This window comes from Lupinus angustifolius, unplaced genomic scaffold (assembly GCF_001865875.1).
Source record: "Lupinus angustifolius cultivar Tanjil unplaced genomic scaffold, LupAngTanjil_v1.0 Scaffold_112_8, whole genome shotgun sequence".
NCBI lineage: Eukaryota > Viridiplantae > Streptophyta > Magnoliopsida > Fabales > Fabaceae > Lupinus > Lupinus angustifolius.
Window position 1 is genome coordinate 1 of NW_017724871.1, and position 12358 is coordinate 12358.

At 30.8% G+C, this 12358-nt stretch overlaps 1 protein-coding gene across 3 annotated transcripts; it reads left to right on the top strand.

The window, feature by feature from the left end:
- The first annotated feature begins 4058 nt into the window (after nucleotides 1–4058).
- On the top strand, nucleotides 4059–11555 carry LOC109339793 (protein MEI2-like 1). 3 transcript variants are annotated; one of them, XM_019577310.1, is made up of 15 exons: nucleotides 4059–4438; nucleotides 5106–5271; nucleotides 5681–5732; nucleotides 6355–6681; nucleotides 6958–7361; nucleotides 7471–7629; nucleotides 7790–7906; nucleotides 8001–8137; nucleotides 8418–8500; nucleotides 8579–8974; nucleotides 9168–9804; nucleotides 10014–10098; nucleotides 10185–10253; nucleotides 10376–10555; nucleotides 11185–11555. In XM_019577310.1, the coding sequence occupies exons 2-15, from the start codon at nucleotides 5197–5199 to the stop codon at nucleotides 11320–11322; spliced, it is 2859 nt and encodes a 952-aa protein (XP_019432855.1). In that variant the 5' UTR covers nucleotides 4059–4438; nucleotides 5106–5196; the 3' UTR covers nucleotides 11323–11555. The 3 variants fall into 3 exon arrangements, with proteins under 3 accessions (XP_019432855.1, XP_019432854.1, XP_019432856.1); XM_019577309.1 differs by having other exon boundaries at nucleotides 5173–5271; XM_019577311.1 differs by lacking the exon at nucleotides 4059–4438 and adding an exon at nucleotides 4545–4626 and having other exon boundaries at nucleotides 5173–5271.
- The last annotated feature ends 803 nt before the right edge of the window (nucleotides 11556–12358 follow it).

The following is a 12358-nucleotide window of genomic DNA, read 5'->3' on the forward strand; positions in this document are numbered from 1 at the left end:
ATATGATATTTTTTTCATGTATGTAACTTTTTTTCCATATGTGATTCATACTTTTAATGAAAATGAGTAAATGTATGAATGCATTTAATACAAATTTGCCTACAATGTTTTTGATGAGTAGGATTCTTAGTAAAAATTCTCTATATTAATAAAGAGACAAGTAGTACAAAAATTAAATAAAAATATAATATGGTAAAACATTTTTATTTTTTTATATATAATGAAATAATAATTTTTTTATTAAAAATATAAGTAAAAATCAAGTATTTGTCTCTCCACTAATAGATAGGATCTTTATTCCTCTTGGAAGAGTGAGACTCATCTCCATTAATTGAGAGAAAAATATTATGAAAAACTAAAGGAAAAACAACATACATTGACATTTATATTATTTTATTTAAAATAAGATTATATTTTTACCCTCAAAATGTAAAGGAAAAAATCACCTATCTCTCTATTACTTGAGAGAAGTTTCACTCCTCCAATAAAGAGAAATATTGTTACACTTAGTTTAAAGGATAAAAATATTATCATAGATATAGATAGAAAGATATAATTATCATTTCATTTTTTTTTCATTGTTTTGTTCAATGCTTCCATTTATTATTGAAGAGGAGTTTGTTTGTCTTGTTTTTATCTTTTTTTTATAAGTCTCGTTTTTTATGTTGATTATGTATTATATAGAATTATGGGTGTATGATGGAATGATGTCATATATTTTTTTCACTAAGAGTTTTTATATACAATTAATTTAATCAAATATGTCATTTTTTTGTGCATCATGATCTTTCTTAGTTGATAGACTAAATTATTTTTCCTTTATAGATATAAAAATTTACTGAAATAAGTTCTGTCTATTAACAATTTTTTCCATACCAACTCCATAATTTAATTTAAAATGACTTACATGCATAGCCCTCTCCTTAATCTATTTACTTTAAGTTTCATATAAGGCAAGTTATATAGAGATGGTAACTAATTGATATATTAGGTTCTACTTGAATTTCATTTAATATATTTTACATGAATTCCATTAGAATAATATATAGAGTATGATAAAATGAGTGCCTTGCTGGCATTTCTCCCATAATAACATTAATTATAATATTCACACAAAAATAACACTACTTATAAATTATAATTAGGAATGCTTTTTTGTACAACTATCCCTAGTATATGGATAAGAAACTATCATCATCCTTCACTTTATGGTAAGGAACTATCAATATCATTCATTTTATGAGTAAATAATTAATTATTTTAGAGTTCATAGTTGTTTTTCTCAATAATATTGCTCACAATAATTAAATATTATTTGACTTTTAGTTTACTAGGATATCTAATAATCAAATCAAACTTTAAATTATTAGACCAATATTTTGTTGATGTAAGAGAAGTGTTTACCAATTCTAATTTATAACTCTTTCCAAACTTCTATTTTTTCTTTTCTCTTCAAGTGATAGTGCTTCAAGTATATGGTAATTAAGAATCAGATTTGTCAAAGTCAATATGAAGAAACTATCTTGAAACTTCAATGAAATTAAATAACTTTACATAATCCTCTTATATTAAAACTACAATAAAAATCTTAAAAATTAAAAGTAGCCAAATCTAGCCCCATTTATATGGTATATACATGTTCTTATGACAGAAGAGTAGAACTGGTCCCTTAAAATTATTTAATAAATTGTATCAGGTTGTGGGTTTGGTAAAGAAATAAAAGTATATCTTATGGCAAAGGCAAACTTTAAACATAGACAGAAATTGAAGGGAAATAAATACTTTCTCTTCTTGAGAAAAAATATAAGCTAATATGAAATCCACAATAATATTTTTCTCTTTTATTTTGATTAGATAGTGGAGAGAATGATATTTTGCATCTCTACTTTGAATGCTAGTAAAATACATGAGTTTAAAAATCTTGTATTCTTTGGGTGTGAAGAGAGAAAAATATAAAATTCATAATAATTTTTTTTCTCTCTTATACTTTGATTAGATAGGGAAGGAAATAATGATTTGGTATGAAATATCCTTCATTTTATTTTTATATTTTCTCTACTTGTTAATTTGAATGCTAGTAATATAAATTTATAATTATTAGAACTATGACTTTTATTCTTTAATTAATAATAAAATAAAATTTTCCCTTTTCTTTTATTATAGAGATATTTTTGTCTTTTAAAACATGATATAATTTTCATCTTATTATTATTTCGTATTTAACGAAACAAATGAGTAAAAGAAAATATATTATTTATCTTCCTTTTCTTTCATTCTTATATAGTACCAAATATTAATAAACTCTATTTCACTTCTCACTTTTTTATTTCTCCCCTCTTTCTTACATATCTCTTTCTCTCTCATTATTTTCTTTTATACAACTAAACAAAGTATAAAATAAATATATATACACAAAGGACTAATAACTATAGCATATAATATCATATACTGACAATTTACAAGTTTTTTACTTAGAAAATCATTTATCATTTAATATACATATCTTAATCATTATTAGCCGCTAAACAAAAGTAATACATTGTACCAAAAAACAAAATTAATACTAATAAATGTCTAGAAAACCTTATATTATTAATCTCAAATATATATGTGGTTTGGTCTAATATAATTAATTATTATCATTTTTATTCTTTTGGCTAAACAAATTTTTTTATTATTTAGATCTGATAAATTATTTTAAAATTTATTTGTATTCCCATAAATTAAGAATATATTTATTTTTCTTTTATAATAATAAATATCAATCTTATTCTTACTTAAGTTACATAACTTACCTTGTATTTTTCTTTTATTTGTTTATTTTCTCATTTTTACATGTGAGCTTCACATTTTCTCATAAGAATAAATATATGAATGTTATAATGAAAAGAGTAATATTAAATAATAATATGAAAATGAAAAATAATATTCTTATTTCAATGAAAAATAAGAATGTACTATATTTAGTTTTATAAATATTTTTGTTGAAAATGATTAAATAAGACATATGTCATGATTTTAGTAGTTATCTCCTCGTATTAGAAGATATTTTATTCTGTTGATTAAATAAGATAAACATTACCAATAAAGTATTGGTCTGATGATTAAGATATCATTAGACCTTTAGGATGATCAATATGTCAATAGTTCAATTTTTAAGAACAATACACTTCAAAATGAGTTTTCTTCCTTACCCAATGAGTGAAAATATACATTTAGTAGTACCATAAAAATAAATAAGCATTACATACTTTCATGCATACACTATATTAATTAATTGTACTTAATTAATATTTTATTAACTTTAAAAAGTTACCTTATAAAAATTACCTTTAAAATTTAATAAATATTAATTGAATACTTTATACTTACCTAATCTTAGTGGTTACGCAAAGCTTTTTCTAAAATACCTTTCTCACATATTAGCTAAATAAACATGTATTAACAATTATTATTTTTCATGTAATAATTTAATCATGATGGTTATTAAATATAAGATAAGTATACCATATTTTTATGATTCTAAATAGTAATTACCTTATCTTTTATTGATCCATACTATTTACTTTATTAAGTTTTAAAATTTAGTAAACAAATTATTTTTTAATTATTACTAACCTAATCCAAAACATAGACCACCTACCTATATATTCTCTCATTCTTTTTACAAATGTTTTGGAATTTTTAATCAGAGTTTAATATTTATGTCCTATATAAGTATAAATATTATTTATAATTAATACATATTATTTTGGATTTTTTTTGAAGAATCTAAGAAGACCGATGAAGATTAAATATAATTCATATTCATAAAACTTTTACTCTATCCATACTTTCATTTTAACTAAGACAAAAAAATAAAACATATATTGATAAGTTTTATACATTATTAATATATTATCGACTATTGATATTTACTAATTATTTCTTCTTCGGAAAAAAAGATTAATCCAAATAAATAATAAATGATATAATAATTATGTGTAAGTTTATACATTAACTATACATACATATTATAGTCATTAGAACAAGAGCCAACTAATACATGCGCAGGTTTCTCTCTCTGTCACCACAGACTTTGACTCTGTTGCGTTGTGCTTCACCTGAATCTCATTTTTTCATCTTCCAAATTGGATTCTTTCTTTTCTCTCACAAACTAACAAAAAGAGGGAAAGGAATAATTTTTTTTTAAAAAAGAAATATTCTCTCTGTTTTCATGTATCTCTTACTTTTTGCTTTCTCATTTGGTGATATTTTCCGGAAACCAATGCATATTTAAGAGGCGAGATTTTCGTTTTAAATATCATGAGATCCTTTGATTTTTGAATACCCCATGTTGTAATCCTCCATCAAAATTCAATTTTTTTTCTTCTTCTCTTGTTCTCTCTCCTCTCGAGTTTCTTGTGAGAAAAGAAGCTACGTAGAAAGAGTTTTGAAGGTGAGAGAAATTAATGTTTTTATCTAAATTCTGCTTTTTGGTGATGGGTTTTGAGTTTATATTCAAATTAGAGCTTGTTTATGTTCATAATTGTTCCCTCCTTCTATGAAAGATTGCACTTTTGCACTTGATCTGTGGATGTTGAAGACTTTTCCTGCAAAATTCACTTGGTTCCTGACATAACCAAGGTGGAGTATCATTGTGAACTTAGGCTTAGATGCCGCATTTTGTTTTTGGTTGCACAAAAGGATGTTCATTATGTACAGTTTATAGAAGGTTTTGTTGCAATTTTCCTACGTTATTATTTTTCTTATCTACCCAATGATCCAATTTATTAGGTAGTAGTTACTTGTTAGGTAAGCAACAAGCTTTCTTCCTTTCCCTGTATCATCATCCCTTTCAGTTGGTGTTTATTTGAAGATCAACTATTTTTTGGGTTAGCTTATGTACCGATATCTTTGAATTTTGCAACTAGAATCTAGGCATCGGAGTTTCACTAGATTCTAACAGCCTTCTAATAGTTCAGAACTTGAGATAAATGATGGCCTCGAGTTTTTTCTTAAGGCTTTTTTATCCTATTGCTGATAGCAGTTTTGATATGTGAGTGCCATGTTCACTGTGATGTGCACTTTACTTTGTCAAGCAAATGACCATAAATATCTTAAAGATGATGTTGAGTAGACTCTAAGGAAGCTAGCAAGTGACGAATTTTAATTGATATTTCTCTATTCCAGATTTTCCGGAGTTTGAGCTGCAGGATGCCTTTTCAAGTAATGGATCAGAGGGGTGTTTCTGCCTCACCTCACTTTGACGACATTTCCTTTCATTCTGAGGTATTTACTATCTATCCTATATAGTTTATTTTCGTCAACTTTTGTAATACAACCCTATGAAATTGGTGTAGAAAGCTCGAGCTTTTGATGGTAAATGTTCGAACTGTTGTAAGGTCACACTTTAAATGCTTGATCTATTGAATGGTCACATAAATATGCAATGTTTCTCACTTGGTTATAAAATTAAAACACTGACCTGTTGAATGTTCACGGAAATGTTTCTTGATTTATTATAAAAGTAACTGGGACCCTCTGATTTTTAGTGGTCACCAATGCAAGCACACTTTGTTGCTTTAGACACGTGGTCTTCTTTTTCGGAATGTTATTCAACTTTTGCATGACCTCGATGATATTTATTGCCTTTATGACCTGTGGGTTTCTAAACCTGTCTTGAACCTTTTTTGGGCAGAGGAATGTTGGATTACAGAAGCAAAAATCTATTCATGATCAATACCCACAAGGTGAGGTCTAATCAACCTTTTATTTATCCAAAATGGTAATAATATATGTTGTGCTGGTTTGCTTGCTGATTTGTCATTAATGGCTCAAGTTTTTTAACCAACAAATAGTGAGACATTGAATGATCTTCCGACACTTCAGTTCAGAAGTTGACAATTCACTTTGGTTTTGACATTGTTACTTATCGATATGTAAATATTTTGAGTAGTAATTGATGTGAAGCCAAAAACTAACACTTCTGTTTCAGTTTATGGTAAATACCTAATTGCTGCAAATGTTACTGAAATTATGCCTTCATAATGCATCATTAAGTGTTCGGTATGTTCTCACAACTTTTTAGTTGTGGTATGGCTGGGTAATAATGGCGTATTCGTGAGTGTAGATTCTGCGCTCTGCTGCATTGAAGCTCATGAATGTGTTTGTGCCTTCGTAGCATAGATGTTATTTATTTTATGGCTTTTAACATTTTACCATGCTAATTTATAACACGTCATATTCCCTTCAACTTTTGCATGTGTATCCATTTTTGTGTTTGTTCATTCATGTGTATCAGTAACTAGTTTAATGGCAGAAAATGTAACGGAATTCTGGATAAATAAGTTGTGCTATATTGAATTTTTTCAGCAAAGAATAGAATGGTAGCATCACCTGGCAGCATTTTGAGTGATTCATCACCCCTTGGTAGAAATGCAAAATCTGGCTTACAATTGTCGCAGACTAGTCTATCTGGAGAAAGTACAGAAAAGCTACATTTTGGTGGAGAGGAAGGCATTGATGTGTCGAAAGATTCCAAGGAATCATCGTATTATCATCCCAGATCATGGTCCGATCCGTATATGCAGCCAGCACCTACCTCATATGGTTTAATTGGGGACAAGATTATCACCAACGCTGTCCCTTGTGAAAGTAGTCTATTCTCCAGCTCTTTGTCTGAAATGTTTAGCCAAAAATGTAAGAATTTGTTTCATGCATACTTAGAATGCATGTATTAAGGATATTAAAGCATAATAAGTGATCAGTATCGATACCCTTTTATCTTTCTAATACTTTGATATCAATTTTCTGGTGCATTAGCTTTCTTGTCTATCATCATTGGATATCAGTTAAATGTTCCATATCTTGCGTAAACTCATAAAAGTTACATCTTATTTCTTTAATGCTTTCTGATTTTACTTTAGTCAAATTGACATCCTTACTATGTGTGTTTATATGAATATATTGGTGCAGTGAGGTTGATGGGGAAAGATGTTCTGTCTGATCAGCCCATTACCGTTGGTCCAGTTCCTCAGGAAGAACCTTATAAATCTATTGAAGAATACATTATAGGGAATCTCCTTCCTGATGAAGATGATCTTTTTTCTGGTGTCACTGATGTGTTAGGATACAGCACTCATGCCAGAACAAATGATGACTTTGAAGATTATGATTTGTTTAGCAGCGGTGGGGGCATGGAGCTGGAAGGAGATGAACATCTAAATTCACGAAAGAGAACAAATGGTCTGGATGGAGATTCTGTTTTCTTTGGAGGTTCTAAAGGAAAAGTTCCTTTTGGTGAACAACCTTCTCGGACACTTTTTGTGCGAAACATTAATAGCAATGTAGAAGACTCTGAGCTAAAGGCTCTCTTTGAGGTACATCTTTATGCTTCTTGTCTGCTACATGTTATCTTAGAATTCTCTGACAAGATTTCATTACCAGTAACCACAAAATGAAAATATATTCTTATGTTTGTTCTTGCAGCAATATGGAGATATCCGAACCATTTATACAGCCTGTAAGCATCGCGGGTTTGTTATGATTTCTTATTATGACCTAAGAGCAGCGCAAGATGCAATGCAAGCACTTCAAAACAGGCTACTGAGGTCCAGGAAACTTGATATACATTATTCAATTCCAAAGGTAAGTGTCTAATAACTTGTTCTGTATTCATGATTTGCTATCATTTGGATAAAGTTGGTTGTACTTTTCTTCTTATCATCTTAGTATTATTTCCATGTGCTTTTCTTTTTCAATTGTTCCACATTCCTATAATGCTTTTCAAAACTTGATGACATGTTAGGTCAATGCTCTAGAAAAGGATATTGGCCACGGTACATTGATGTTATCTGGTCTTGATTCGTATGCTTTAAATGATGAGCTTAAACAGATTTTTGGGTTTTATGGAGAAATTAAAGAAGTAAGTTGTTCATTTTTGGTGTTCATCCATTTTCGTTGCTTGTGTTTTATGAAGATGATATGAACTTCATTAAATGTTATGTTTTTAATTGCAGATATATGAATATCCAGAAATGAAGCATCACAAATTTATAGAGTTTTATGATGTGCGAGCTGCCGAAGCTGCTCTTCATGCACTGAACAGAATTGGCATTGCTGGGAAGCAGATCAAGCTTGAACCTTGCCATCCTAGGTTTGCAAAATGATCCCACTGCCTTTTTATTTTCATATTTATTGTCTTCTCTACTTTGTATTAGCTCTTGTTATTGTTTTCTATGTGGCTTTCGAAAAGATATTTTGTTGAAGAAAATTTTATTTTGGATATGCATATTTATTCTTACTACCCTTAATTTTTCCCCGTTTTCAGTCATTAATGCAGTGCAAAGTTATTATACATAACGTAGATGGAAAATACTCGCACTTCTATGAAATTGTTTTCTTCTGTTGACATCACAAAATCATTGCTTCTGTAGGCTGATGCAGCCGTCTCATAATGGGCAAGATGAAGGCGCACTTGGTCAAAGTATTACTGAAAACTTATCATTAACACATAAGGGTAAGATTTTGTCTGCCGTAAATTATTTTTTACCCCAGAAAAAATGCTCCTTTTGGCCTCACTAGACATTACCTACAGCAAAAGTGTCTTCTGGAGTACTTGGATCTGGCTGCTTGGGAAATGGATATAATCAGGGATTTCAATCTGCAATGCGGCAAAATTTGAATGCATTTGTTGATAATGCATTCTTTCAATCGAATTCTACCATTCACAACACAGTGGGAGGGACATCTGCTGCAAAGTTGTCTGGCTTTCGTGAGTCCAGTAACATTGCTGATGCAATGAAATTTGCATCTAGTCCACGATTTCATCCTCATTCCTCACCCGAGTATTATGGTAGTTTGGCTAATGGTAGCCCTTATAACTTTTCAAGCACCATTAGCAACATGGGTAGAAATATTGGTACTGCAACAACAGCAGCCTCTGACGGCAGGCACATCCGGGGAATGGGCTCAGCAGAGTATAATGCAGGAGGTGAGTGAAAAGAATGTTTATGTGCTATGAATGCTTCATGCATAACCTTTCATTTTGTGCAACAGTTTTGAAATGATTGTTGTGTATAGATAATTATGATAGGAATGGCAATATTATTACAAAGGATAAAATTGTTTACTTGAATGATATCCTAGCAATTTAAAATCCTGATGTGAAACCTTTGTTTTATTAGGGCCATCGGGAAATGGAATCCGCCCACATAATGGCCTTTATCATATTTGGAACGGCTCCAGTTTGCATCAGAAACCTTCATCAGGTGCCGTGCTCTGGCAGAAAACACCATCATTTGTTAATGGTGCTTGTTCTCCAAGCCTTTCACAGATGCCAAGCTTTTCTCGAACACCACCTAACATGCTGAGAAAACCACATATAGACCATCACATTGGATCAGCACCGGTTGCTACAGTCTCACCCTGGGAAGGGCAACATTCTTACTTCGGAGAGTCCCCTGAAGCTTCTGGTTTTCACTTGGGTTCTTTAGGAAGTGGAGGTTTTCATGGTTCTTGGCAATTGAATCCGCCACATTTATCTTCTCACATGTTTTCTCATGTTGGTGGGAATAGCACTGAACTGACGTCAAATGATGTGCAGAGCTCTCCTAAGCAGTTGTCACATGGTTTCCCTGGGAGGCATCCTACTTCATTGACAAAATTTGATTTTACCGGTGAACAAATGAGAAATCTTTATCAGCATAGAAGTGAAGCAAACACTAACATTGCTGATAAAAAACAATATGAACTCGACCTAGGTCGCATATTGCGTGGGGAAGACAGCCGAACAACGCTTATGATAAAAAACATTCCCAACAAGTATGTCATTTGTCTTCCTGGATTTTTGGATCTCCTTTTTCTTATTTGTTACCTTGTCATTTTCTGTTTACAACTGAATGTTTTATTGATAAGATTGTTGGTTACCATAAAGCAGTTATTTTAAGGTGTGGCCTTTATTATAGGGAGCAAAGAATTCAAACTCTTCGTCACTGGCCTTTTGATTGTCCTTTCTCTCTTTTTTATTGCAGGTATACTTCAAAGATGCTTCTTGTTGCCATAGATGAGCACTGTCGGGGAAGTTACGATTTTCTGTATTTACCAATTGACTTCAAGGCAAGTATTTACTTTTGGTTGTTCGTTCTTTCCTTCAAAGAGATAATTCATAAATGTTTCTAATTCAATTCTGTAAATGATTGCAGAACAAATGCAATGTTGGCTATGCATTCATAAATATGATCGATCCAGCTCAAATTATTCCTTTCTACCAGGTTATGCGAAAGTCTTACGTAACATTAACTATATTTTTTTATCTGTTTGAATTTTGAATTAAATGTTTTTCTTTCGTTTCTTCATGAAATGATGGAACTAATAGATATGAAACACCGTGCAGGCTTTTAATGGGAAAAAATGGGAGAAGTTTAACAGTGAAAAAGTAGCCTCACTTGCATATGGTCGAATTCAAGGAAAAGATTCTCTTATTGCTCATTTCCAGAATTCAAGCTTGATGAATGAAGATAAACGTTGTCGCCCTATTATCTTCCATACAGATGGCCCAAATGCTGGTGATATGGTAAATCAGATCTTTCTTTGATTGCAGACTTTTGATCATTTTCCAGTTTCTAAGTGTTAACTGCTGTTTACAAATGAGCTACTGTAGTTTCTGTGATTCCCTGAAATTTCGCTCGATAATCTGGTTTTGCTGGCATTTATGTGTGGGCTCACAGAAGTAAATTGCAAATAAAGTACATGATTTCTTATTCATATCCAAAATCTTTTTACCATTAAATTAAGTGCTAGTGTATCCAATAGATAAGACAATTCTACAAAATGATTGTCTGAAACCAATTCCTGGTATATTTATTATCAACCATTTCTGCTAGAAGTAACTTGCAGGAATAGGTTTTTGATCATTATGTCTTGAACTTAATAAGCAAGCGTAATGGTTCTGATTCTCATAACTCAGAAGCTGGTTTTGCATAGAATACTATCCGTTTTTGGCGGTTTAAATGATTCTTCTAACTTGAAGCTAGTTTTGTATATAAAATGCTATCCATTTGTGGCAGTTTAAACCTTTTCCTTACATGGCATGTATTAAAAGTGTGGACTTTCCATTAAAAGAATATGATGACAATTAACCAAGCTCTTTTGAAATCAGGTTCTTTTTACGAGGGAAAAAACTGACCTATTCTGTATCTGCAGGAGCCTTTCCCCGTAGGTGCCAATATTAGAACGCGACCCGGAAAATCTCGCACGGGCAGTAACGAGGAGAACAGTGGCCAAGGAAGTTCTTCAACTCTAGTAAGTCGTGAAGAGACTGCTACCAGAATAGACTCTTAAACAACTCTGACCGATTAAACCCAGGGCACTAACTGTTGTACATCAATGTTGTAGTGTAATGTTATATCAACCCCAGGTGTATTGTACATTGACATTTTGTTTTTGTTGTGAGGGATTAGTTGGAGCAATGATGAAAAGGGTTCACAAATTTTACCCTATAGAGGGGCCTCAAAAAGTTCTCAGAGGCTGAAGTACATAAAATAATGAAGTTGCTGATTCTAGTATTTTCTTTGTTCTCCTAAACTTGTGTTGCCATCTTTCAAGTTTAGAGTATGTGGCTTAATTGAAGCTCAAAATTTTGGGTTGAACCTATTTGTTTGCAACTATGGTTTCCTTAAAAATCTTATTTATGAAGGGTGCTATAGTTGTTACTTGTTAGTTTATGGGGGAAAGAGGATGGTCTTTTATAGAAAAAGCTTGTAGGGGGAGAATGCATGTATTAATGTTTAAACTTTGAACAAGAACATTCATATTTTAATACACAACTTTTAGCAACTTTGTTGTTCGACTATTGGGAACTACTCTTAATAAAGCGGAAATAAATTATCTCCTCAAGCCTCTAAAATTTTGGTATGTGTCATATTTAATCAATTTCTATAAAAATATTTATAGAACTAAATAAAACAATATACATTTTATATTTTTACTGGTTTGAGAAAATAAGTTATGGTATGAGAAAATACTTTATTCTAATAAAAGATGAGGAGAAATAAATATCATTTTGTCTTAACAGTGTCAAACTGTTGTTAAACTAGGATTTGGAGTTTTGGACACTGTTGTTAAATTAGGATTTGGACACTGTTGAGAGGGGGAAGACATCCTTTTTTACCCCTAATTTGTGTCATTTCATTTACCCTTTATTATAATTAATTAAAAACATTTAATTATTAAATTTTTAACTTAAATATAAATAATTAATCATAGCAAGTGATGTTGGTTCATTTAATCATAGCAAGTGATGTTAGTTCATTTAATCATAGCAAGTGATGTTGGTTCATATATATCTTTTGTTCAAGATAAGCGCATGCAAGAAATA